The following is a 26,883-nucleotide window of genomic DNA, read 5'->3' on the forward strand; positions in this document are numbered from 1 at the left end:
CATCATTGATGAAAAAAAGCTTACATGAGAAGTTTAATGAAAATTAAATGTAAACAAACATATGTTTATTCTAAAAAAATTATAAGATAAAAAGATGTTATATAAATTAGAAGATTTTTCCATTAATGAACTTAAAGTTCGCTATGTTAGAAATGCAAAGTTGTCCGTTTCTTCCAACAGAAATCATTGATTTGATGGAACTTTCGTATTTGATGAAAACAGCATCACCAAACTCTTTCACGATGAATTCATTCTCCAAGTTATCCAAACAGTAGACAGATGCATGGTCCAATCCAACGAAAACCAAGTATTCGCATCCCAAAATAGACAAAGTAAACAATCTACTGCATTTCTTCTCTATTTTTCCAATCATTCTTATAGAAGAATCAAAGACATAAGTTGTTGCATGATCAGAACAAATAACGAAACCTAATCCATCAGTTATCATCAATGATTTCGATCTGAAGTCGAATTTCTTGTTGATTTGTCTCCTCGACCTCAAAGAAATGAAATGAGTTACTCCGATGATATCAGAATAAACAATCAAATCAAATTGATGAGAAGCGGCAATTGCTGTGATTTTTGATTTAGAAGTATAAATCAATACATTATCTAAATAAATTTTTTCGCCAATCACAGAGATTAAATAAGTTCCTGATGAACAAACGAAATCCAAATCATCACATTCAGTTTCATTACAACTTTCTTGATTGATAACTAAATGTTTCCTGTTTTGGAAGACGTGAATATACTCTCTATGGAACAAAATCATTGGATTCTGTTGTAAATCAATGACATTTCTGTTTTCTTTCATTTCCAAGCTGTAGAAAGTCAATTTTCTCGTGTTTTTGTTGTAGAAAATTGCGATTTCATGGGAAATAACGAAACAAAAAGTCAATATTCCGTTGATTAATCTTTCATTTCTTTCAAATGATTTGTAATCAACAGGGATTTTAGAAGGGAACTTCTCAGCGAATAAAACTTGATGTTGGAAATCAGTTTTATAATCTTTTCCCCAAACCAAATCAATGAAATTCGGAAGCCACTTAGAAACATAATCCATTTCAAGGAGATGCCTGAATTTATACAGTTCGTGAACACAGTTTTCGACGCTGTTTAAATTCTGAAACGCATCAATGGAAAAGAAATAATCGGCAGCTAAAAATGTCTGTTCATTCAAATCAGTCAATTCCGATTTCGTTTTGTAAGGAGGGAAAGGAGAAGGAGGACCATTTAACTGTGGAATTTGTTCTCCTGGATAAGGAATGAAAGGATACAAATATGGATCACTAAATGACCTTCCACTTAAAATGTTCAATTTCATCAATAATTCGAAATTTGACAAAACGTTTTTCTGCCAAAGTTCGACGGTTTTAAGCACTTTTCTTTGAACATCAATAGCTGTCATGTCTTGGTTTATGATGTTGTTTTCATTGGATCTAAATGTCAAAAGGTAGGACTTCCTGTTTTTCGTGTAAAACTCAAATGAAAACAAATTACGAGTTGGTCTTCTCTGAATAATAGTAACAACAGAATCAAAGTCTATTGGTTTAACAGTTTGTTGATTTGACAAATAAATTTTTTGGTTCTCCTTTGACAAGTAAAATTCTCTCACTTTTTCTAATTCGACCAATTTACAACAGACACCTTTTGGTTGTAATTGGCCGGCCATTTTATGGAAACCTTTGTAGAGTTTCATTCTTAAAGGACAGAATGGTCCAAGACATGTCTTGTCGAATTTCATCGTTGTCTTGGATATCGGTTTCGGTTTGACATTTGTCAGTTTTTCTTTCAAATAATTCTGAAGATTTTTCATTGACATTTTATGAGGTTTTGTCATTTCAACACATTTTTCTAGGGATTCCCTTAATAAATTATTATTTTCAACTACAGATTCTTCGAAATAAGCTGAGTATATTTCGCAAATCATTGATTGTTGTTCGTTTTTCTCTCCTCTTTTGATTTTCTCGATGATTTCCATTGTGTTTGAATTCGAATTCATTTTCATCACCATCATTTTCGCCAATCCATCCAAAATTGTATCGTTTCGATCATACCAAAACAAAATTCTCGGAGGACCAATAATAAGTTTATTAAAATCTCCAACTTGTTTTATCGTCAAACGGTTGTCCTCAAATAATTTGTCAGTTTTATCGTTTCTAAAAGGTGACTCGAAATAAGCCGCCAACAATTCATCATGATGAGAAGGTCCGTCAACTCTATAAACGATGTGCGATGTCAATCTCTGGAAAAGGAACTCGTTTAATGAGTTATCTTTGTTATTTGTTATCAATCGCTTCAAATAGATCGATACATAATCCACTTTTTGAGGACTTTTGACTTTTGAATTCACAAATTCTAAAAATCCAAGTGAATTTTTCACTTCACTTTTTGACTTCAAAGCGACCAATGAACAAATATTAAAGATATTTTCAGAATATGTTGGCGGGAGTTGTATAGCGAACAGAATTGGGAACATATACCATATTCCGCTGAAAATTGTTTCATTAACAATTTGATTTGTGCAGTTTTGCATTGTTTGTGCTGCTGAAAGAAGAAAATCAACATCGCAGTTCAAAACTAAAGCGCAAACAAGTAAGAAAATACGAGGAACTTCCTTAATATGAGAAATAAGGAAACTACAAATGTCAGAATAATGTTCTTGATTAATTAACCTTAATTGTGTCAAAACCTCCGTTGAATGATTTTGATAAACGAAACAATTCAAAATCAACAAACAGGAAGCAGCAACAATAGGGTCTGAATGACTTACAAGTAAAAGGGCTCCTTGTTTTATCTCTTGGTTGTTGGATAAATTGATCAATTGGTTGGAAGAACTTTCTACAATTGATAAATAGAGATAAGGCTGGGAAGAATGAGATGCACAACTGACAAGAAGTTGTATATCATTCTCATTGATGTTAATCAGAGCTAATTCGCGGAGAAATTCGGAAATTTTTGTAATAATTCTTTTCATATCTCGGGTATTCTCTTCTAAAGGGTCTGTAAGCAGGTTATACGTGTTTCCTACAATGGTGGATACAAAACTCTTCTGTTCGAATATGTCTGAAAACTGATATAATACTTGTGTATTCCATAAATCAATAATTTGGCATAAATCTTCTGGAGAACATGAGATCCATGGATATAATGATAAAATAACATGTTCTAGTAATTCTACTTGGCATGGTTGCGGTAAGTGATGTAAACTATTCAAAATAATTCTGAAGGCATTCAAATTTCCGATTTTTTCGAAATACAATCGAGAATTTATGTAACTTCCAATGCCAAAGAAACCTTCAAATGCTTGGTCTGTGAAGTCAATGCATCTGAGACACTCGAAAGCATATTTCAAGGAGTTCTCTATTGTTTCTTTTGAATCGAAAACAGATTTAAGTAATTTCGTAACATATTTACGAGATTTGAACAAATCGTATGCAGATTTGTAATAGTACTTGCCTTGTATGTATATATTGAAGTCTTCATGAGTGAATCTGTCACCTTTGTGTCTTAATGGATCTTGCATCGAGAAATAATAGTCATCTGTCTGCTGATCAGTGATAGAAAACTGTCTGGCAAAGAACCTAAAATCTGAAAGATAGCCAAATACAGAAGAGCTGAAATTTCCAGAAGGGGAACTTCCCCCTCCAAAAGTGACAACGATACCTGAACCGAAATTGGGACAAACATAGTCAACTAAAGGCAAGTTTGCACCATTACTGAATGCAACTACCTTCCTATGATCTGTATTTCCGAGTAATGATACTGCAACAGTGTTAATTTCGCCCCAAGAGCCACTTGTGCTGATTACAGATTCAAACATTGCGTTGTTATCGAATGTTTCAACGTAAATAAGATGGTTTGTGAGCTTGCATGCTGTATATCTACCTTCATCATCTGTAATAGTAAACAAATTAATGCAAGCATCTGTTTTTTCAAGATATGTGTTGTCAACTTTCAAATTTAAGAGGAAAGTAATATCGTAATCGAATATTGATGAGTCTAAACCTATAACTGTGGCGATTGGATGCCCTGTTCCTAAGCAATATTTTGTCTTCGGCGTATTTTTTCCGTAAACCAATGCTTTGTTGAAATATTTTGTTACTGGTAAGTCTGGTCTGTGTTTTACTACTGATATGATCTCTTTTATGATTGCTTCTGAACAAAAGATTCTCGAATTTTGTTGAATTAACTTGAGAACTTTAAGAGGATCAAGTTTAAGGTCAATATGGATGCAATCATAATCAAATGGAGATTTTAATGAGTTCAAAAGGATGTAATCAATCCTATTTTGATGAATTTTGTAAATATTTCGATGAGAAAACTCTGCGAGCTCAATAAGTAGGTCCAATGTAGCTGAAGAAAGTGTTTTTGAGAGGATTAACGGCAAAATGAATGAGGAATTTATGATAACAAAGAGATCATTTTCAATACTCGAAGAAGATCCGGTCAAAAGGTTTGGAATCTGACTCTTTATGTAATCTGTGTCTCCATAATCCAGAATTTTGGCAATTTTGTCCGCTTCTTTTATTGAAATTGAAAATTCTTTGTTGACATGAGTCAAAGTAATGAAAATCTTGATGAGATTGTTACGTAATTCCTTACTTTTAATTCTTACTGCGAAATCTAATATGAAATCAAGAGATTCTTCCGCAATAGAAATCAAATTCGGATAATTATAAACAGTTCTTGAGATAATACTGATCAACTTGGATATAGAAACACTGTTCTCTTGGGAAACAGAATGGTCGTTGATGAAATCCGAAAGGAAAATCAAATTACAATTTAATTGTCGTTTAGAGAAACAAGATTCGATTGATTCAACAACAATGTCAGCAAACATGTCACAAGAAAGATATTGCAAGTAGCAATACGTGTAATTTCTGTTTTCAAATAAAATTTGTGGTTTCAAACTGAAAATTAAGTTGATATAACACAACATTCCATATTGTGCCATTATAGTAAGTCTAGAATCAAAGAATTTGAGCTTGTTTGTGCTTTCGAAAATTATTGTGAAAATATTCGGGTTGATATCAACGATTTTATTTGCGTAAAGGCGAGACGCGAGCTCTCCAATGATAATTGGATCGTTTTGGAACTCAATGAACAAGTTAAACAGGTAATCTTGGTTTAATGATGAATAAAATATGACTAAATCAGTTCTTAAAGCGCTTATTACCAAATCCAATGTATCCTCTTCATAAATTGATTGTTTTATACTGAATAAATTCGATAAATGGGCCTTTTTGATGTCTTCTTGCGAACAATTGAACGAAATATTCGAAAGAATCGAGAAATAAACAGCCATAATTGTATAATAGAACCTCTCGTTCTCGTGGGCTGATAATTTTTGAGTTAACTGACATAATAAAATATGCAAACATTCTTTAGCGGAATCCTTAATATTTGTAACGATATTAGTAATAATCTTTTGTATGTCATTTGAAAGCAGTGTTACTGGGTTACATAATTTGATTGTTTTGTCGAAATCTGCGTCTGAAATTTGAGTTTTGTAATTTAAGTTTTGTTGTGAGGTAACTATCTTTGTATTCGTAAGTAGATGCTTTTCTGTATCGACAATCAATGGTTCTTCGTTCTGTTTTACGTAATTTACTATTTTATTTGAAAAAATCGAAAAAGCTTCAAGTAAATATCCATCGAGTTTGTTTTTCGTTAACTGTGAAAGTAGATATATAGCTTGTGGTTCGAAATTGTAAGCAAATGGGAAAACTAACAATTCTATGTCGACAATATCGTTTTCGAAAATAAATTTACGTTTTTCAGCAATCAGTCTGATCAGTAACAAGAAATTTTGTTCGGTTCTTTCATGCGCTGGATTCGTAAGAATTAATCTCATGAAAAATATAAAAGAAGGGTAAACATGAGGTTCAAGCGTATCTATGAGGCCAAAATAACTGATAATGGCATCAATGCTACCGATTGTGAATTGAAAATTTTGAATATTCGAAACATGATTTAATAATTCAGAGAAAATAAGGTTTGCAAATTCATAATTTGATGTCAATGCGCATTTCGTAAGACAATTGATGCTTAATTTGAGAATTCTGTCATCAATTAATTCTGGCGTTAAAAAGCAAAGTGAAATCATTTGGTAGTAGATCACCGAAATGTAAGCTTTGTTCGGAGTGTACGTCTGCCGTGATGCTGCATAAAAACTATCGAGTAAGTCGGCGTTGAAATTATAATTAAACTCGACCGCGATGAGATTCTCTTTGACGGACTTGATTTCGCCTTTTTCTTGGTTTAGATAATCGATTTTTGATTTGTCAATAATCGGTAGTTCTTTCAAAAATGGATATTCAAATCCAAGATTCGAAATATTTTGATCTTCTGCTGCTTTGTTCCTTAGTTCAAACACTTTTGTTATTTCTTGCCACTTCTGTGACATTTGTGCAATAACAAAAGAGTTTTTCCTCTTTTTCATTTCAAAATATTGATTTCAGATTTTTTTTATCGAAAAACTTTTATTTCTTACAACAAACGAAATTTGTTAAAGAAAGCTTTGGGAAAATAAACAGAATTTTCTCGGTAGAAATTTCGGTTGTTGTCGTTTTTTAATTAATTTACAGACATTGATGGAGAAAAAATATATTGGAACCTCTTGATACTAACCTTTGAGTTTTCTATATGTTCATGAATCTACCATGATTGTGGTTGCTTTAGAAAAGCAATTAATTAAGGCTGAGTATGAGAGTTTTTCAATTTTGAGAAATATAACCCCGTACTGAAAAAAATATCTCCATACTTGGTGAAAATTTGAATATAACAAGGCAAACTTTGAGACAAAAGTTGTCCTGTATGATGCATTGGATCAATCCTGAAAGTTTGATGTCCAACAATTCATTCTAGTGAGGTGAAACATTCATTCAAAGACTCAAAAAATACGTTTTTTATTTTGTTGAAAAATGGGCTTAGTACGGCTTTTCAATATGAACCATTGCCTGGACCAATGGAATCGAAACTTGCAGGGATGATTTGTGGTACTATGCATGTCATCTCTGCTCTCAAACTTTCCCAGGTTACATTCAAAATTCCCTGTAGTATCGAGTTATTTTTGTAAAATTGGGTTATTTTTCTGACATATTGCTTATTTCCTATAATATTATGTACCAATATGGACTTATGTATATAATGGATATATTTACACTGAATGAAAACAAATCTATCTCGGTAAAACAAGCATGTCATGAAGCTTTTTGTCAGAGTGAAATAAAAAAGTTTAATGATATGTAGCGTGGATGTATATAGCTGCAACAATTCTTTAGGCAAAAAAATCAAATTTGATATAATATAATTTCGGGCCTCAGTTGGCCAGGTTTGCCCTTCGGGCAAGCCCAGCCAACTTCGGCAAAATAAATATATTATGATTATAGGAAATGAGTTTATAAAATTAAATTTGAATTTGTGCGATTAATATTATAATTCAAAGATTATTATGTAAAACATATGAGAGATTTTTATATCCATCGAAGTGGTTTAGAGAATACTTTGAGATTTTAGAGATTTTTCGAAAGAAATATTGAAAGCAAAGCATTTATTAAGAATTTGTTGTGAAATGAATACACTTCGATGAGATATTACATCAGTTTGTTACTTGGCAAAATTAGAGCTGAAGTCATGTTCATAAATGAAGAAAATGTCTTAGCTATAGTAAACGGTTGTAATGTATTTGAAACATTAATAGTCTTATTGTAATCTGATATCTATGCGATCATAGATATTTGTTGAGAAAGTATTTCGGAAATTATGTAATTTGTAAGGATATTGAGGAGCTCTAAAGTTAAAGATTAATTAGGCATGTGATGACAGAGAACTTGTTATAGAGGAAAATCTAGAATGTTAGAATTTTCAAAATTCATCTGTAACCAAATGGGCATATTGCGAATCATTTAAGGTATGATGGAACACCAATGAGGCATTAGATCAATATGATACATTAGAAGTTTGTGCGGAAAGTCTGGTTAAGAAAAGATGAAAATGTGAAATGAAAAAACAATATTTCTCTCAATTTTTCAAAAACTCTTTGCCTATCGTTTGGGAAGCGGCGCCTCACGCCGCTAATTATATTTTGAGAACAACTTTGGTTGTTTGTTCGGCAAACTTATTTCAACGAATTACGATTTGCAATCAGATGAAACATAATGAAATCAGATTGATTTTGACTTTTGATAATAAATAATTATTAAATAATTTGAAAAGTTATTTTCTTCGCTATTTGATTGAGTAGGGGTAATTTTAGCTAAAAGTGACACATATGTAAAAAGTGACACACCCTTCACTCATAAAGAATTTAAGGAATATAAGCAAAGATTTGAATCAAAATCTTAGACCTAAGCCGCTCGATTCGCTCGCGGCTTCCGCGAATTACAGATCAGCAAAGATTTGAATCAAAATCTTCGAACTAAGCCGCTCGATTCGCTCGCGGCTTCCGCGAATTACAGATCAGCAAAGATTTGAATCAAAATCTTCGAACTAAGCCGATCGCTTCGCTCGCGGCTTTCTTTATTATTTTAAATTTGCATATTTCCATCAAAAGTTCATAAGGTAAAAAATTTCGTTTATTTTTACTAAGAAAAAAAGGTTTTTGATAATAAATTTATTTTATTTCGAAAAAGTAGCAATAATCGTAAAAGGGTATTGATAGGCTTGCTAAAGTAACTAATTTTAGCTGTCAAATACTTTTGTATTTTGAAGTAAATTAGTATAAATTTGTTTTTACTTTTATTTCGAAAAAGTAGCAATAATCGTAAAAGGGTATTGATAGGCTTGCTAAAGTAACTAATTTTAGCTGTCAAATACTTTTGTATTTTGAAGTAAATTAGTATAAATTTGTTTTTACTTTTATTTCGAAAAAGTAGCAATAATCGTAAAAGGTTATTGATAGGCTTGCTAAAGTAACTAATTTTAGCTGTCAAATACTTTTGTATTTTGAAGTAAATTAGTATAAATTTGTTTTTACTTTTATTTCGAAAAAGTAGCAATAATCGTAAAAGGGTATTGATAGGCTTGCTAAAGTAACTAATTTTAGCTGTCAAATACTTTTGTATTTTGAAGTAAATTAGTATAAATTTGATATTATTTTAACTCCCTTTGAAAACCTCAATTTTCCATACAGAGGGAACGGGAATAGCATCCAATATTCCCTGAGAATGGTTGCGCATTCTCAGTTCCCTCTATATTTCGAACGAAGCTCTCATCGGTCTTTTTTTTAATACTAAACGTTTTTTTCCCTGTCACTTTTAGCTAAAATTTGGGTTTGCCCTATTTGATTGGCGCTTTGCGCCAATCAAATAGCTCAGATTAATAATATGATATTATTTTAAATATGATGAAAATTTTTGAGTGAAAACTATCAAAACTAAGTCTTAAAAAATAGATATTTAAAAATGGTTTTTGATTGTTACACTACTTGTGAAAAAATGTCGATTAATCTTCTATATATAAAGTAGTGACAAGGCTGTCATGCACCAGTGTGTTATAACAGATCGATTTTATTTGAAATTTCATAAATTAATAATTATAATAAATTTGATATTCAGAGACGGCGCTACGCGCCTTTTAGCATTCTGGGCACGTAAGTGCCCAGAATGCAAGATTGAGAAATTTGAAACTTCGTTTCAAATTTCTGCCATGCTGTTATGCAAAAAGAAAGTCAGTACAAAAAAATTTTTGAAATTAAGGATACCCTTACATTGCGTAGTTAGAAAGAGAATATGATATTGTCATGATTGCTAAAGTTTTAGGCTCCAGAAATGAATATACATCAAACTGAAACAATTGATAAATTGAATGAACTTTTGAGAGGTTCTCAAATAAAAAAAATTATCTAATTTTTTACAATATTACTATTATTTTATCCACATATGTATATATAGTAATTTGAGAAAACTTTTAGGAAAAAATAAGTTTAATAAAAATCTGAATTTTACTTGTTGTGGGATTGTTATTAATTGACACTCCAGACGTATTACTAATAGTTATGCGTATGCAATTAAAGTATTTCTGATGGACAAAATGTGAGATTTATATCAGATAATTCATTTCTACTATTAAGTTATTCATTTATGAGTTTGCACTTATTCGCACTAAATAAATAACTATTAAAAATTGTTTTAATTAATTGACACCATATAATAGAGTGAATTTTGTTTGATCAAACAACAATAGATGATAGATATAAAGCCAAGAAACTTGCTATTAATATGCTCTACTTGCTATTTCAATGTAAGTATGATATTTTCTAAATGTTTCGTTCAGATAACTTAGATATATTAGTCAAAATTTGAAATTTTAATAGCACATATATTAAAAATAAATAAAAAAAAAAAAGGTATTGGGGCTTCCAGGGCTGCGCCCCTCTAGCCCCCTGAAGATGTTTAGTATAACACCAGGTCCCTCGGTCCCTCGGTCCCTCGGTTAAACGAACTTCTCTGAAAAAATGAGACAACATGACATTTTGACAACAGTCCAGGAAGTCTTAACAAGATAGGATGGTTATTTTACAAAACCGACAAGACCTTAACCGAGTAGTTTTCATGTTTTGTCACTTTTCTGTCACTTTTCAGGGAAAAAACATTTTTATTGTATATAAAATGAATTTTACAAAACCACCGTTACCCTTCTTTGGAAATAAGAGTAGATGTAAAGATATTCTATTGAGAGAACTTAAGAAACTACCGAATGGTCTAACATTTGTAGATTTGTTCGGTGGAAGTTTCTATATATCTCATTTGTGCCATACTGTATTTCCTGACTCAAAGATTATATGCAATGACTTCGACAACTATATGAACCGTCTCAAACATATACCAGACACAAACAAAATATTGAGTGAGTTGAAAGAAAAGATACCTATAGGTAAGATGGAACGTATACCATTAGATAAGAAAATACTGTCAGAGAGGTTTTGAAAAAAGCAGAGTATATTGACTGGGATAGTATATCTGCTAGACTATTATATAGTGGTGCTATAAGAGTTCATGACATTGAAACACTTATGTCAAACGTTTTATATCTTAACTATACAAAGGTTTTCAAAGAGAACATAGAAAAATATACTGAGGGTATAGAGTTTGTGAGATGTCGTTGGACAGAGTTGTATGAAAAATATAAAAACAAGGAAAATGTTTTCTTTATAGTAGACCCGCCGTTCTATAACACATGGGATTTTCAATACCAAGTAGACTGGACTTTGAGAGACTCTTTAGAAACTTTAGACGTTTTACATAACCATCCATGCTTTTACTTTACATCCGATAAAAGTGGTTTGGAAAGTGTCATGAGATGGTTAGAGGACATACATGACTATGAGTTTAGATATGACAAGATAGAATATGAGAGAGGTCCCATAAACTGGAGAAAGTGTCATAACAAAGAAATTTTATTGGTAACTAAATGTGGTTTGAAATAGGACTACTTGTTTTAGGTTTTTTCCATTGTGTCATTTACTTATTTGACGTGGCAGAAGATATAGAGAATATGAAGATGAACCAATGCCTGCAAATGTCCAGTATATGTACTCGTAAGAGATATTTTTATCTAATATTAAATGGACGCACAGAACTTAGCAAATGCACAGCAACCCGGACAACCAAACCCAGAGAATATTCCAAATGAAGTTAGAATACAAACTGCAATGGCAAACTATGGTCAAGTGCCAACAGATGTACAAATGCAAACTGCCATGTCAAATGACGCTGCGTTAGGTTTGCCACCATGGTATGCAAATATGAGATGGAAAGAGTTTTATACAAACCCTGAAGTGGGATATAAACAACTCTATGCAGATGACGCGAACACAGGAGTTGACCCAGAATATGTTTTCTACCAGAGGAGAAATAGAATGTATGAGCTCCAGTTAAAAAATGCTATGGAACTCAGAAGGAAACGTAAGAGACTAGGCGGACATTAGATTTTTACATATAGTAAAATGGGTTTCTTCAGTAGTATTGGAAACTTCTTTCGAAATGTTGGAAGAGGTATATGGAATGGAATAAAAACCGTAGGAAGAGGAATTTGGAACGGAGTCAAAAATATTGGTAAAAGAGTAGGTCAGTTCGTTGGTATTATACCTAAAGACCCTGAACCAGAAGAACAAGCTCCTGTTATACAACAGCCTGAACCTGCACCACAGTCTAGTTGGCAACCAAATCCAACACCTCAACCGTATTAAAATTATATTTTTACCGTTCGATAGTAGTTGTATATGAAACTAAGTTCTAAGTAAAACGCGTGGTATAATGGAACTATTCTCTTTCTTCCATCTGTTGTAAACCATACTTGAAAGTCTGAAATACTTCCACTCGGCGGTTCATATAGCTTTGTAGGTTTTTCGTAAAAGTCATTTGCCAAGCATAAGAAAGAGTTTTGGGCGCCAGAAAATGAAGCATGAACAATAATAGCAGCTGGGTCGAAAACATTTTCATATGTTCCATTAGGGTTTTCGACTTCATAAAAGTTCGGGTGTACTGGATATTCTGCAGGCTGATTTAACATCCTCAAAAATCTATACCATGCCAAGTTGTTATATTTTGTAGAAATATAAACGTCTTCTCCAAGGTCTTCTATTCTATTGATTTTAACAGTTGCATTTTTCCTGTCATATAAAATATCGAGATGGTACTCTCCTTCGTCAATGTTAAACTGGTTTGCATATTCGAGATAGATATCGTTTATTTTTCTTGAAAAGCTTGAAGAGTTGTTTCTAAGTTTACAAGCAAATTCACTTGTAAAAGTTTTCCCTGTTCAAATTTCTCATACGTACGTTTCTCTTTGTTATAGTATCGAATTTCAAAAGCGACCGTAAATGGGAAACCATGTATGGCTTCTGAAATGAACTTCATTCTACGAAAGCCAATAGCTTTTGTGACGGATGGGTCTCTTAACCATCTTAGTGGGTAGTCAAAACGATAGCCTTCATGCTTTACGGTCTCTGTCTCAAACTTTTGACCTACATTCGTAAAAAGTTCATCTAATGGTTTAGTTGTAGCAACTCTTGAATTTTCTTTTTCTATTGAAAGCATTTTTTATCTAGAATAAAAATGTCGAAAGAAACAGCGTCTATGAGAGAAATACAACACAACCGACAACTCATTGTGCAAGCTCTAAATAAGAACACAACAAACTTTTCAAACTATTCTAAGATATCTGAGTCATTGAAAGAAGGAAACTTAAAACTGACATTAAACCCTTTAACAGACGAGTTTCTGTTTCAAGACAGTAAGAACCATACTGTTTGTATAAATCCAACAAAAAGAACTTTAAACGAGAAACCTATAGATGAACTTCTTTTGAAAGCAGATGTTGACAACAAAGCTGACAAAGAATATGTCATTGAAAAAGTTCAAGAAGAACATGACAGAGCAGATGCAACATATGCAACGAAAGAACATACTCATCCTGAACTAGCGGACAAAACATATGTTGACAATAAAATGTCAAGTGAAGTGACAAGAGCTGACAAAGAATATTCTAAAAAGACTCATACACATACCATTGCAAATATTACAAACTTACAAGAAACCTTAAACAGGAAAAGTGACGTTGGACATACACATACCATTGCAAATATTACAAACTTACAAGAAACCTTAAACAGGAAAAGTGACGTTGGACATACACATACCATTGCAAATATTACAAACTTACAAGAAACCTTAAACAGGAAAAGTGACGTTGGACATACACATACATCTTCTGAAATAACAGACTTAAACGTTAGCCTTGAAAAGAAGGCAGATAAGAACCATACACACGATTTCTTCGCAACTGTTGGTATAGAAAATATTGAAGGAACGGTTGAAGAAACTGGTGGGGATGCATTATATTGGAAACCTCCTAACTTTCCACAAGGTTTAACATCGGATGAAGACATAACGACGATGAAATACACTAGATGTAGAAATGTCTATGTCATGGAGGATGAAAACAATGTTAAATTCACTGCTCAAGATTTATATGATAAAAAAGCTGACAAAACAGAGCTTCAAACGTTAAAGATTGAAATACTTCAAACACTATATCCTATAGGTTCTATTTACACGTCAATGAACTCTACCAGACCAGAAGTAGTACTTGGTTTTGGAACTTGGACTCAAATAGTCGACAGGTTTTTGTATTGTGCAAACTCTTCAAAGGAAACAGGTGGAAGTAAAACGATTTCAGGTGAAAACTTACCTGCGCATAGTCACTACATAGATTTAAGTACATCTCAAGCAGGTTGGCATAAGCATAGATTTTGGGATTGGTCAGCAATGAAAAAAGGTAAAGGATATGATGTTAAAGACAACGTTCAGTTTGCTATAAATTGTTTCTGGGGTAGCACACAGGGAGAAGGAAACCATACACATCGCGTTTCAGGGTATACGCAAACAACGGGACAAAGTAAAGACTACATGCCACCTTACATGACAGTTTACGCATGGTATAGAAATGCTTAGTCGTCATTTTCAACTTCTTTAGCATATTCGTCAGGAGTTGTCTTATATTTGTTAGGAACTGTCTTTGAAAGTATACCACCTTGAACTTGACAAGTTTGAAACGAGGTCTGACAATAGTAGTTTTATCTTTTGCTTGCAGTCTGTACATTTTGCCATGTTTGCCTAAAACTTCATAATATTCTCTTGTATACTTTCTTCTATTTTTACGAACACGAACGTGAGTACCTGTCGAGTTCCCATTGTTGTCATAGTCAATAGTATTTTCATATGGGTCGCGTTTAGGTATTTCTATTTTTACTTTGTCACCTTTCTGAAGTTTGAAGCCTGGCATTCTTTCTTGTTTGTCTCTTTTGACTAAACTATTAAATATATAGTCTTTCTCTAAGTCAGGGTTGTTTTTCATTTCTTCGGGGGAGTGGTTTCCCAAACCTTTTTGTTTACGGGTATTGTAAATATTTAAAACTTGTCTCATCTTTGCCATGGAGAAGTGTCTATATTTGTCGTCATATGACATTTCATTTACTTCACCACCTTGTGGTTGGTTTAAGTCTCTTAAGATTTTTATACAACTGTCAATGACACCAAGAGCAGAATGGTTTTGGTCGACAATGAAATATTGGTTTACATTTTTTGAACGCAGATAGTTTTTAATATCGTCTGATTTGAAAGAACTTTCACAGTCAGATGTCAGTTTTGTTGGATGGTATTTGTCAACGAATATTGTCAAAGCAGTTTTCACATCTAAAATATTTTTGGACCATAATGGTATGGCTTCACAGTATCTTGTGTTTTGACCAACAAATATTAGCCAGTATGGTGGTCCATCTTCTCTATATCTCGGAATGTTTTCCAAGATATCCATAAACCAAGCATTTGGTGTTGAACTAAAGATTTTTACCATGAGTGCTTTCTTTGTTGCTTTAGAAACATACGGGTCCTTGTTTGAATTCGTCATTTTTAACCCATAAGAAATGGGTTTATTTGGCGCATTAGCAGGAGTCGCATCTAGATTTTTGCCAGCAGTGGGAACAATAGCCAGAGGTGCATTTGGAATTGGAAGGAAGATTTTGAGTACATTAGGTATACTGAAAGAGAAAGCACAACCTATTATACAAACTGTACAGAAAGGTTGGGATGTAGCACGAGATGCAGCAAATCTTATTCCAAATCCTGAAACAAGAGGAAAAGTTCAAGGATGGATGGACAATGTAGGAAGACAAGCAGGAAACTACTATAACAAAGCAAATGACTACTATAACCAAGCAGGACACTATATGGACCAAGGTGAAAGATTCTTTAACAGAGGATATAACCATGCACAACAGTGGGTAAACAACAACCAACCTCAACCGCCTCAAACGTGGGGAATGTAAAATTTTTTACTGAGATGAAATGAACAATACAGCATTGAGACAAATGGGCTCAAGATGGATTTGTCGGCTTCCAGCAGTTACACAACCACGTGTTTGTCAAGTTCTTCCTATACCTCAGGAAGTTTTAGACCGACTTAAAAAACCTCAACAACCAGTTGAAAACAAACCAAACTAAAATTTTTTACTGAGATGAAATGACCGAAGAAGTTGAAACGGTAGATTTGACACCACAAACAAAAAGTTCAGAACCATTGTCAAAACCTGTCAAAGAACTTACAGATGAAGAGAAAAATTCAATAATAGAAAGTGTGAGGTCTGGAAATACAAACCCTAACTACAAAGTCACTTTTCATAAAAATGGAACGGCAAGTATCTCAAAAAAGAAACAGACTCTCACAAATAAAATATTGAAGTCTGAAGGAACTTTCGAGACAACAGATGGAAAAGTTTACTTCACTGACCAACAGTTCATTATAGAACATCTCATTGACTTAGAGTCGAAATATTCTAAACTTTACAACAAACACAAAAAGTTGAAAGGAAAACAGAAACAAATGGCATATGACATTTATGAAGATGTTGACGACACAACTGTTCCAGCAAGTGAGGTAAAGTCAGATGAACCGAAAAGTGACGAAAAACCAATAGAAGAAGGGAAGCCAAAAACTGAAGATAAACCAAAACCAAAGGTTAGTTTCCAAACTAAACCAAGTCAACCTTCATTAGCTGGTATGGGTTGGCGTCAAAGACTTTTGGCAGCGGGTGGTTACGTAAAGTAAAGAAAAAAACATTTTTTTATTTTTATAAAAAATGCCCCCGTATAGAATGGATAGAAGGTCTGCTAAAATAAAAGCAGAGTTAGAAAGATATGGCTGGAGAGTTTCAAAGAAGTTTAAATATAGGAAGGGAAAGCCAATAAAAGTCTATGACAAACTGGCTGGTCTGACCTATGAAATGGACTTGGAAACAGCACGCACAAATTATCCAAACAGACTTGAGAGGTTAGAAGAAGAACGTCTTATGGACATGCCTTTCGATGTTAATGAACCTCAAGTTGAAGGACACGACGGCTTTGCCAGATTCTACTGGAAACATGACGAACAATTGCATCCTTTGAGGAGGAAAAAAGGAAAAGGTGAAGACGCACATGCTCCCATGGAAAGAACAAGATATGCATATGAAAAGTATCGTGAAGTTAGAAGTCAAATTACATCTGGTCGAACCTTTACAGTAAATTTTGAAGAAGGAAAGAACAAAGAAGGCTTCATGGGTGTACTTGCTGCCATACAAGACGGAAATAAGAAAGGATACAATCTCAGACTAACCGTAACAGATTTAGATGGTCATATATACTATGCACATGGCAATGTCACAACAGCCGCACAACTTCTTGACGCTTTTAAGACTACAAAGAGAGAACAAATGTTTGACTCCGACTCAGATATTTTGAATGCAATTGAAGGAATTGCAAGCGTGAAGTTTGAATGGTACCAACCTAACCCTCAAGCAGTCAGACAACATGCTGGATACTTCCCGTTCATAAACAAGTCTGACATTGACTTAACAAGGTATGGAATTTACAATTCAATTGAAAAAATTGTCAATGAACCTTGTATTCTTACATGTCTCAGGAACTCTGGTCTTGTTACAGATGAGAAGATGAAGTATCTTGAGTCATGTGTGAAGACAAGATACATTCTCAGAAGTCAATTGACAAAAATTGCACCGTTGGCAAATGTGAATATCCGAGTCAACATACCGACTGAGAAAGGTTCTTCACATGACGACTATGTTGTTGACTTCAAATTGCCATGGTTGAAGATTGTACTTGTCCACAACCACTTCATGTTGAACGAAAGTCTTACAAACCCATTGTTCGGAAAAGGTAAGTGCAACATTGTCAGAGCTGTTAACATTCTTTTCGAGAAAGGTTTGTTGGAACCAATTCCAGATGACAAGCTGACAGAAACTTTTGTACCAAAAGACGAAACAAACTTTTCATTGTTAGCAAGACCAAAAGTTGTTCCAGACAAAGTTATAGCACAAAAGAAGTACACAGTTCCAAAAGGAGTTGGATTGTTCGGATACCAACCTGAACCAGAAGAACTTCCAATGAGGTTGCAAGAACTTCAAGATGCTATAAACAAACTTCCATTGAGACATCCAGTCGACGTCAAATTGTATTGGAGAGCATCTGAGTTAGGTCAGAAAATTTTATATGAAACAGGTTGCTTCGACGATGTTTATGAGATAACAGGCGAGGTTTCTCAGAAGATAAGAGACTCACTTGAATTTCCACAAACTGGGCCGATTGGATGCGACAAGTTCGACTCATATGAAAAGATATACTATGTCGACCTTAACGCTGCGTACATGAGGTTCGTCCAATATATCCCGACTGGAATTCCAAACGAAGACGGTGAGTTCCCGGGAAAGAACTATACAGTTGGAAAAGTCATACAACAACTCTATGATATTAGGAAAGCTTCAAACCCCAAACTTGCAATGACAATCAAATTGCTTATGAATTCGACATGGGGATATTCCATTAAAAAACCTCAAAAGATGAAGAGTAAACACTATGAGAAGGTCGACAACTTTGTTGAAAGGTTCTCCCCCTTTGTTTTGAAGTACGAGTTCACCGAAGGTCAAGGTGGCTTAGTAACCACAGTAAAACCTATTGTCGAACATTGGTCTTATCCTCAGTTCGCAAAGGCAGTCCTTGACAACTACAACAAATTTTTCTCAGAGGTTAAATCCAAAGTGAAGGTATACTATGAGAACATCGATGCACTCATGACGAACGAGGAAGGCTATAACAAACTCATTGAAATGGGTTTAGTCGGTGAAAAGATGGGCTGTTTTAAGCTAGACAAGGTATTTTCCGAAGTTCATGTCCTCTCCAAGCGTAAGTATTGGGGTGTTAAAGAAGATGGTGAAATAGTTAAACATTGCATGAAATAAAACATTGCATACCATTTTAAAACATTTTTAAAACAGTATATTTTTACATATATAAAATGCTTCAGGTTGAAAAACAAAGAACAAAAGTAGCAGATACAAAACCGTTAGACTATATCTTTACAAACGCTGGTAGAAATATTTCAGATGAAGAAATTTCATCCGGATCTTACAGATTTGACTATCCAATTCGTTGGCTTCAAAGTCCTTCAGATGCAAAGGCAATAGGATTTAGAAGAGTTTTGTTTTCAAATAGAACTAACGCGTTTATGTTCGCAGTATATTTTCATGGGCAGTATAAAGGTTCTGATGGTCTAATAGAAAAATTTGACGAAATGAGAATCTTTACAATTCGTTCAGACGAAAGTCTTGAGAAGACTCTAAATGACTTTCAAACTCAAATAAACAAATACTACTGGGAATTTCAAGAAAAATACCACTCTTTACTAAATGGAACATACTATCTGAAACTAGAATACGATAAGATGAATTCCACAGTTTCATTTCAAAGGATTGAAAATAACCCTCCAAGAGATACAGAGTTTTTATATTGGGGGTGGACAGACGTTCTTGGGCACAATTTCTTCGGTTACTAAACCAGAACGAACCATTGCCACCTGACGGTCCGTTTAAATTTATACGTCCACCAGCAGATTTGACAGTTTATAGAAACGTGTTTGACCCTCAAAATGTCATGTGTCATGCAAGTTTCAGTTCAAGCAACAACAGTTTTCTGTGTATCGGTAAGGACTTTTATGACTTTGCTTCTAAATTCTACGAACCACCTAGTAACAGTTTCTCTGACTTTCAATTTTGGTTCACAACAAACGGTGTGCAGCATATAATTCCATTGTACTATGACTTTTATCTCGAATTGTCTTTCATATACAACTACGGAAAAGTGCTGAAAAAGTATTGAAAAATATATTTTAGGTGAAGAGGTGAGATCTCACCTCTTTTCTCACCTCTTTTTTCACCCGTTGAATTTTGTATAAAAAAGCAACCGTCGGAATTCCGGCGGTTGGTATATTCTTCACAAAATGCTTGTTTTGAGGTTAAGCCACAAACGAATGTCCGACGGTTAAGCCACAAACGAATGTCCGACGGTTAAGCCACAAATATTTTTTATTTTTATTGTAAGAACAGTATGACAGTCGAAGCAAAAACGTTCACGAACAAATCTAATGGCGAAACATTCACAAAAGGCACCTATAACGGTATTGAAGTCTTACGTAGAGACAAGGATGGTTATATAAATGTAACAAATATGTGTCAGCAGTTTAGGAAAGACTTTAGAAAGTTGTTGGAAAAAAAGTCCTGGGAAGAGTATTTTAAGGCATTTTGTGAAGAATATACCAACCGCCGGAATTCCGCGGGTTGCTTTTTATACAAAGTTCATGCAGGAATTCCCGATGAAATCAAACAGGTTAGAGGAACGTATGCAGACCCAAGACTCGTAAACTATATAGCAATGTGGGCTTCTCCAAAATATTGCATAGCAGTTGGAAAAAATTCTGGACTCCATAGACAAGAAAGTTCATGAGAAATTAGATGAAGAAGAACTTGAAGATACAGCAGAGAATGCTAAACCTTTGTTCGAAGAAGAAGTTAGAAAAATGCATGAAAAACAAATAGAACATGAACGTGAGATATGTTCTGGTTATAGAGACTCTCCATACGAACTAGACCAATGGGAACAAGAAGATTTAAAGAGAGAATTTAGAGAATATGAACTCGCTAAAGTTTCATTAGAAGCTGCAGAAGAGAGGTTAAAAGGTTGGGGTCCTTTTGTACAAAAATATTGTGAGTAAATGAACCATTTTATTTTTATTGAATTCGGCAAAAATATATTTTAGGGTAGATGGTTTTTAGGTGTCACTACGTCACCAGGTAATTTAAACTTCTCTGAAAAAGTGTGACAACATGACATTTTGACAACAACACAGGAAATAAACTTCATCGTCAATGTTTTGTATAAAAAGCACCCCGCGGAATTCCGCGGGGTGGTATATTCTTCACGAAATGCTTGTTTTGTCAAGACTTTCATCGTCAATGTTTTGTATAAAAAAGCAACCGCCGGAATTCCGGCGGTTGGTATATTCTTCACGAAATGCTTGTTTTGTCAAGACTTTCATCATCAATGTTTTGTATAAAAAGCAACCCGCGGAAAACAGCGGGTTGGTATATTCTTCACGAAATGCTTGTTTGTCAAGACTTTCATCGTAAATGTTTTGTATAAAAAAGCAACCGCCGGAATTCCGCGGGGTGGTATATTCTTCACGAAATGCTTGTTTTGAGGTCGAGTCACTTTGGCTCCACCGTAGAAAACACACAAAGCTCATTTTACTCAGCAAAAATATATTTTAGGTGAAGTGGTGAGATCTCACCTGTTTTCTCACCTCTTTTCTCACCTCTTGAATTTTCATGAATTTTCCCGAAATAAAATAAAAAGTTAGTTTTTTAAAAAAAAATATTTTTTATTTTTATTGTAAGAACATGTTAGCAACAACTTCACCAAACTCGTTAGTCATGAACCCAACATCTATGTTAGTAGAGATGAAAAGCTTCATTCCTTCTTCATATACTTTCGAAACAGAAATCCAGAAGATAAAGCAAGAACTTCTCCAAGGAGATTTAGACTGTAGTGCAAAAGATGAAACAAATGAAGAATATCTTTATGAAATGCAGGATATTATTGACCATCTACCTAAACTTCCTGAAATACAACAACAAAAGCTTACTATTCCTGAATTCGATGAAATAGAAGTCAAAGCAACTGACTCAGTAGAAACCAAGAAGTTCATACGTAAGGTAAACTATGAGTTTCTTGGATTTCATTGCAACCACAAAGTCATGGACAAAGATTGCGATATGTTATATAAGAACATCTCTGACATATACAAATCTGAAGAATTTAAGACCTACGACAACTTTGTTTCGTTAGTTGCAAAATGTGTATGGCAGATAAGAGATAAAGATAAAAGAGGTAAAGTATGGAACGAACAGATAAAACCAGCAACCTTTGAGTTAAAGAAAACCATTGACGCCTTAGTCATACTTGCAGGTTTTATTTCAATGTACAATGCTAAAATGAACCCACAATGTTCAAAATGTAAAGCAGCAATGAGGAAATATAACTACTCCGTCAAAGAGATAGAACGTATGCGAAACGACTATGCAGATTTAAAGAAAGAAGCAGAGAAACCAGCAGAAGATAAAATGGACATGTTGACATTTCTAAACAAAAACTATCCAACAGCTGACGATTTCCTTCTATCTGATGTCAAGAAGAAATATAAAGAAACATTCGGCATTGTGAAAACTTTTGACATACTGACAGAAGAAATAGAAGCTACAAAACTGTTTAGGATTTCAAATATACATCGTACAATTCATGTAAAACGCTTGTGAAAAAGAGGTGAGAAAAGAGGTGAGAAAACAGGTGAGATCTCACCTCTTCACCTAAAATATATTTTTGCTGAGTAAATGACCAAATTTCATGAATTTCCTCATATGTTTGCTACCCCGACTTTTTTCGGCCTTGCATAAAACTCTATGAAATCATGAAAAAATGACCAAATTTCATGATATAACTGTATTTTTTTGACGAAGTGAACTTTTACTCTTCGTAAAAAAAATCCCTGAAATCATGAAAAAATGACCAAATTTCATGATATAACTGTATTTTTTTGACGAAGAGAACTTTTACACTTCGTAAAAAAAATCCCTGAAATCGTGAAAAAATGCTACCCTCGGAAAACCGAGGGTAGAGATTCCATTCGAAAATCGTAAAAAAATGCGACCGGCGGAAAACCGCGGGTCGAGATTCCATTCGAAAATCGTAAAAAAATGCGAGTACGGAAAAAACCGTAGTCGCCTAAAACTCATGAAAATCGTGAAAAAATGCGAGTGGGAGAAAAACCCTGGTCGCCAAAACTCTATGAAAATCGTAAAAATTTGCGACCCCGGTTTTTTTCGGGGTCGCCTAAAACACATGAAAATCGTGAAAAAACTCTATGAAAACAGTGAAATTTCTCTAGACCGAGAATTCTCGGCCTTGCATAAAACTCATGAAAACAGTAAAAAAATCCCTGAAATCATATCTTTTATACAAGATAAAAAAATAGCGTTAGTTTTTATTTTTTTTATTTTTTTATTTTGTATGTAAGAACAGGAAATGACAAGCACTGAGTTTGAAACAGTTAGAAAGATAGACAATGACACCAAAGTGGTTAGAATAGGTGATTTAAACGTAAGATACTCAAAGAAATACAAAAAATATTCTTTGTCAGACATTTTAACACTATCTGAAGGAAAGAAAGCACACGACTGGGTTAAAAATGCTTCTACTCAGAAAATTTTGACAAAAAATCCTGAGCTGATGATATCGGTAAGATTCTATGGAACAAGAGCATATCTCATCGACAAAAGTCTTATACCAGTAGTTTTGTTCTGGATTGACCCAGTTGTTGGATATAATTTCATAACATATGGTTCATTCGATACGGAACGTTGCAGTGAAGGCTTACTTTACATCGTTCAGAAACCGAAGGACTTCAATACAAAGAGATATAAGATAGGAAGAACATTTAATATAACTCAAAGATATGACAGTATAGTCAATAGAGTTAAGGTTGCGTTTGTTAACGATATGAGAGCTGCTGAAACAGAACTACTTGAAAAGTTTGAGAAAATGTATGGTGCTCCCACGAGAGGTAAAGAAACGTTTGAAGTAGATGAGATCGACAAAGCTATAAAAGTATTTGACGAAGTTGCTGAAAAATACATGTAAAGCGTTTATTTTTGGTCTTTTATACAAGATAGAAAATAACGCTAGTTTTTTAAAAAATATTTTTTTTATTTTGTATGTAAAGACAGATATGACAACAACAGAGAACACAACAACTGCTATCGTTCATGAAGCCATAAGTGAAGAATACGAGTGGGTTCAGTTTAACAAACAGTTACGTCTCATTCGTTCGGTCAAAGATGACATGTACCAAATGCAAAGTATTTTGACGGCTTGTTTTGCTCCAGACACTAAACACGCAGACGACTGGTTCAAAAACCAAAGCACACAAGAACTTTTGAGTGAAATTCCTCTAGACCGAGAATTCTCGGCCTTGCATAAAACACATGAAAATCGTAAAAATTTGGCTCCTGCTTTGAGAGGTTGGTATGTACATAGACTTCTTGTAAATGCTGTTGCAATGTGGGCTTCGCCTCGTTATGCTTGGTATATTTACAGACTTCTTGACGAAATTCATAGACAAGAACGTGAAGAGATGGAAAGGAAACTTCAACAAAAGATGAAGTCATTGAAAAAGACAAAAACATACAGAAAAGAATACCACGTTCGGTACCAAAAGGAAAGGAAAAGAACTATAAGTATATGATTTACACTGAAGAGATGGAAAATGAAGAAGACAGAGATATGGTTATGTTGCATTTAGTCAGAAGAAACAACAAAAGCTTTTACGACCTTGCTAAGATTTACAAATCTGACAGAAATTGGTTCTATCGCGAAAACTTACCGATTTCAATGACACCAAATGAAGATGTTAAACAGATAGTTCAAGATACGTTACCTCAAACACACTATGATATGAAAGGTTGTACAATACTTACATTCAAAGAAGATTTGCCGCTACTGAAGGAAAAGATAACAGAGTATTTCGATAACTTCAAAGAGGAAGAGTAAATGAACCATTATATTTTTCAAGCTTGACACCAAAGATGGCTCAGGTAGCTCTAGATGGTAAATTGTCTTGTCCGAGTCCTTCTGGCATTCCGAGTCCTTCCTTCCAACAGGAAAAGTTTTTCCTTCCAACAGGAAAAAATTTCCTTCCAACAGGAAAAGTTTTTCCTTCCAACAGGAAAAAATTTTCCTTCCAACAGGAAAAAATTTTCCTTCCTACAGGAAAAAATTTTCCTTCCTACAGGAAAAAATTTTCCAGTTGTCCGTCCGTAAACCATTCAAATTTTCGAAAATTGAGAACTTTTTGGCCGGCCTTCAGGAAAAATTTTTCTTTCCGACAGGAAAAATTTTTCTTTCCGACAGGAAAAATTTTTCTTTCCGACAGGAAAAGTTTTTCTTTCCGACAGGAAAAGTCCTTCCTTCCGACAGGAAAAGTTTCCTTCCCGAAGAAAAGTCCTTCCTTCCGACAGGACACAAACGAATGTCCGACGTACCACCAACCGAGTCCATTCCAAAGCCAGAAGAACCGACAGCCCCAGCACCACAACAGACTAAGACTCAAACACTTACATTTTTACGCTTGACTTTTTACAATTTGAACTTTGTTTGCGTAGATGTGAATTCTGAAAGAAGTATGAGGGTCTTGTATGACTTTGTACTTCTCCCATAGTTCATGTCTGTCAAACTTACCTGCCATGGACTCTTTCATAAGTTCCATGAAATCGTCTTCGGACAATCCGGGGAAAAGTATGATATCAGTAAGTATTCTCTTTACATCCTTACTTAAACTCTTTGCTGTCTGTACACAAATGACAACTGAAATGTTAAAGTGTCTGAGCTTCTTAAGAATTCGACACATGTCTTGTTCTCTGTTCTTTAACAAAGGATGAGAAGCAAAGTCATCTAAGATAAGAAGACATCTGTGAGGGTAAGTCTTCCAATCGTAAGATTGCAATTTCTTCGAAATGTATTCTATCTCTTTCTGTTTGTTTCTGAAGTGTTTCTTCTCTAATATTCTCTGCATTTCCTCATTTGGGTCTTTAAACTTAGTTTATATACTCATTTATAGCATTGTACTTCAAAACTCTTCTTTGGTACTTCTTTATCCAATCTAACAACTCAGAGTCTTTTATACATACTAACTTAGACTTTTTTATAATATCTTTGAACGAATTGACGGTTTGGTCAAATTGACCAGAAGTACTACAAATGACTACTAACTCATAGAATGGGTTCTTCTCATCTAGTTCTTGTTGTTGTGCAGCCATTTTAAGATAAGTGAAAGTCTTACCCGACCCAGGTGGTGCAATTAGACCTGTTATACCATTCTGAGCAAATAAGAACTTGTCATGTATGGGTTTTATCTGAGCATTTTCCAACTTCCTCTTGTTCTTGTTTAAAACATTCTCAAATTTTTGTCAATGTCAGCAAACTTTTTTTCTAACATATTTTTAGAAAAATTAAAATTTTTATCTTTTAGGAAATGTCTAGCGATTTCGCTATCTATATTCGAGACAAGCTTTTCGACAGCAAAACATCTGTCGACCATAAAATCTTACATAGTGTAAACAAGAAAGGTGAATTTGTTCTAAAGTTCTGTTTCTGGGAATATGACAAGAACCATAAAACCTTAAGCAGAGAAGTCTTAAAATTTGTCAATGACAGACTTGTTGACAGAGATGACGCCTCTTGGAGAGATGAAGTCCAACAAAACTTCTTAGAATGCAAAGAAGACACATGCGCTGTTCTTGAAAATGAAATAGAAAACAGAATAGAAGAGCTATTAAATGACAAAGCACTTTTACAAAAATATGGTTCTGAGAAGTTTGACATAACTCCACCAGAAAGAAGAAGAGAGAAAAGAAAGAAAAGAAAGTAGAAGAAGAGAAGAAAGAACCAGAGCCAGAGAAAAAGAAATTTGACATGTAAAAATAAAATTTTATTTTTAGAACTTTTCTGGGTCAATGTCAATGTTCTCTTCCTCTTTAGGAGCAAACACGGCTTAGACTCTAAAATCTTTTTACCCAATTTACCTTGAACTTCAACTATCTTAGACTCATAATATTCATAGTCGTCTGCTTTCTTTGGTTCATAAGGTATAACAAGTTTGTATGCTTTGCCTTCTTTAAGGTTTGAGAACCTTCTGTCAAAACTTTCTTTGACTGTTAACAAACCTTCTATGTCTAAGTCTTCAAATTTCGCACCATTTTTAGTCACAATAGCAAACTTAACTGGTTCGATGTTCCAAACTTTGTCAAATGTAGACTTTTCAAAATGGTAGAAGTAAACATTCAAATATGTGAATGGGTCTAGTTCTTCTTTAAGTCCTGACATATACTTGTTGACTGAGATGAATTTCGTCATCTTTTCTATCGGATAAAAAAATATTTTT

General features: G+C 34.0%; 14 protein-coding genes and 2 pseudogenes across 16 annotated transcripts, besides 3 other annotated features; 13 read left to right on the top strand and 3 right to left on the bottom strand.

The window, feature by feature from the left end:
• Positions 1-101: 101 nt before the first annotated feature.
• TVAGG3_0935560 (BEACH domain-containing protein family) lies at positions 102-6,451 on the bottom strand (the record flags this gene model as incomplete). The annotated part of the gene is made up of 1 exon (XM_001329707.1): positions 107-6,445. The coding sequence occupies one exon, from the start codon at positions 6,443-6,445 to the stop codon at positions 107-109; it is 6,339 nt and encodes a 2,112-aa protein (XP_001329742.1).
• Positions 6,452-8,242: 1,791 nt separating this feature from the next.
• Positions 8,243-8,295: a mobile genetic element.
• A 5-nt stretch (positions 8,296-8,300) lies between these two features.
• Positions 8,301-9,282: a mobile genetic element.
• Positions 9,283-10,613: 1,331 nt separating this feature from the next.
• TVAGG3_0935590 lies at positions 10,614-11,426 on the top strand (annotated as a pseudogene). The gene has a single exon. A coding segment is annotated over exon 1 (813 nt).
• A 143-nt stretch (positions 11,427-11,569) lies between these two features.
• Positions 11,570-11,932, top strand: TVAGG3_0935600 (uncharacterized protein; the record flags this gene model as incomplete). The annotated part of the gene is made up of 1 exon (XM_051252756.1): positions 11,570-11,932. One exon carries the CDS (start codon positions 11,570-11,572, stop codon positions 11,930-11,932), a length of 363 nt encoding a protein of 120 aa, XP_051078330.1.
• An 18-nt stretch (positions 11,933-11,950) lies between these two features.
• On the top strand, positions 11,951-12,193 carry TVAGG3_0935610 (serine threonine-protein phosphatase family; the record flags this gene model as incomplete). Its single annotated transcript, XM_051252757.1, has 1 exon — positions 11,951-12,193. One exon carries the CDS (start codon positions 11,951-11,953, stop codon positions 12,191-12,193), a length of 243 nt encoding a protein of 80 aa, XP_051078331.1.
• A 2-nt stretch (positions 12,194-12,195) lies between these two features.
• TVAGG3_0935620 lies at positions 12,196-13,043 on the bottom strand (annotated as a pseudogene). Its single transcript has one exon. A coding segment is annotated over exon 1 (848 nt).
• Positions 13,044-13,310: 267 nt separating this feature from the next.
• Positions 13,311-26,883: part of a mobile genetic element that runs on past the window's edge.
• On the top strand, positions 15,431-15,832 carry TVAGG3_0935640 (uncharacterized protein; the record flags this gene model as incomplete). The annotated part of the gene is made up of 1 exon (XM_051252758.1): positions 15,431-15,832. The coding sequence occupies one exon, from the start codon at positions 15,431-15,433 to the stop codon at positions 15,830-15,832; it is 402 nt and encodes a 133-aa protein (XP_051078332.1).
• TVAGG3_0935650 (uncharacterized protein) lies at positions 15,852-16,007 on the top strand (the record flags this gene model as incomplete). The annotated part of the gene is made up of 1 exon (XM_051252759.1): positions 15,852-16,007. One exon carries the CDS (start codon positions 15,852-15,854, stop codon positions 16,005-16,007), a length of 156 nt encoding a protein of 51 aa, XP_051078333.1.
• TVAGG3_0935660 (phage tail repeat-like family) lies at positions 16,027-16,611 on the top strand (the record flags this gene model as incomplete). Its single annotated transcript, XM_051252760.1, has 1 exon — positions 16,027-16,611. One exon carries the CDS (start codon positions 16,027-16,029, stop codon positions 16,609-16,611), a length of 585 nt encoding a protein of 194 aa, XP_051078334.1.
• On the top strand, positions 16,643-18,796 carry TVAGG3_0935670 (DNA/RNA polymerases family; the record flags this gene model as incomplete). The annotated part of the gene is made up of 1 exon (XM_051252761.1): positions 16,643-18,796. The coding sequence occupies one exon, from the start codon at positions 16,643-16,645 to the stop codon at positions 18,794-18,796; it is 2,154 nt and encodes a 717-aa protein (XP_051078335.1).
• Positions 18,853-19,389, top strand: TVAGG3_0935680 (uncharacterized protein; the record flags this gene model as incomplete). The annotated part of the gene is made up of 1 exon (XM_051252762.1): positions 18,853-19,389. One exon carries the CDS (start codon positions 18,853-18,855, stop codon positions 19,387-19,389), a length of 537 nt encoding a protein of 178 aa, XP_051078336.1.
• TVAGG3_0935690 (uncharacterized protein) lies at positions 20,410-20,604 on the top strand (the record flags this gene model as incomplete). The annotated part of the gene is made up of 1 exon (XM_051252763.1): positions 20,410-20,604. One exon carries the CDS (start codon positions 20,410-20,412, stop codon positions 20,602-20,604), a length of 195 nt encoding a protein of 64 aa, XP_051078337.1.
• TVAGG3_0935700 (organellar and viral DNA polymerase type B) lies at positions 21,323-21,953 on the top strand (the record flags this gene model as incomplete). The annotated part of the gene is made up of 1 exon (XM_051252764.1): positions 21,323-21,953. A coding segment is annotated over one exon (631 nt), but the record flags the coding sequence as incomplete, so codon positions are not given.
• On the top strand, positions 22,971-23,516 carry TVAGG3_0935710 (organellar and viral DNA polymerase type B; the record flags this gene model as incomplete). The annotated part of the gene is made up of 1 exon (XM_051252765.1): positions 22,971-23,516. A coding segment is annotated over one exon (546 nt), but the record flags the coding sequence as incomplete, so codon positions are not given.
• Positions 24,186-24,494, top strand: TVAGG3_0935720 (uncharacterized protein; the record flags this gene model as incomplete). Its single annotated transcript, XM_051252766.1, has 1 exon — positions 24,186-24,494. The coding sequence occupies one exon, from the start codon at positions 24,186-24,188 to the stop codon at positions 24,492-24,494; it is 309 nt and encodes a 102-aa protein (XP_051078340.1).
• On the top strand, positions 24,973-25,161 carry TVAGG3_0935730 (uncharacterized protein; the record flags this gene model as incomplete). The annotated part of the gene is made up of 1 exon (XM_051252767.1): positions 24,973-25,161. One exon carries the CDS (start codon positions 24,973-24,975, stop codon positions 25,159-25,161), a length of 189 nt encoding a protein of 62 aa, XP_051078341.1.
• On the bottom strand, positions 26,501-26,855 carry TVAGG3_0935740 (protein of unknown function, DUF4108 family; the record flags this gene model as incomplete). Its single annotated transcript, XM_051252768.1, has 1 exon — positions 26,501-26,855. A coding segment is annotated over one exon (355 nt), but the record flags the coding sequence as incomplete, so codon positions are not given.

This window comes from Trichomonas vaginalis, chromosome I, assembly GCF_026262505.1.
Source record: "Trichomonas vaginalis G3 chromosome I, whole genome shotgun sequence".
NCBI lineage: Eukaryota > Parabasalia > Trichomonadida > Trichomonadidae > Trichomonas > Trichomonas vaginalis.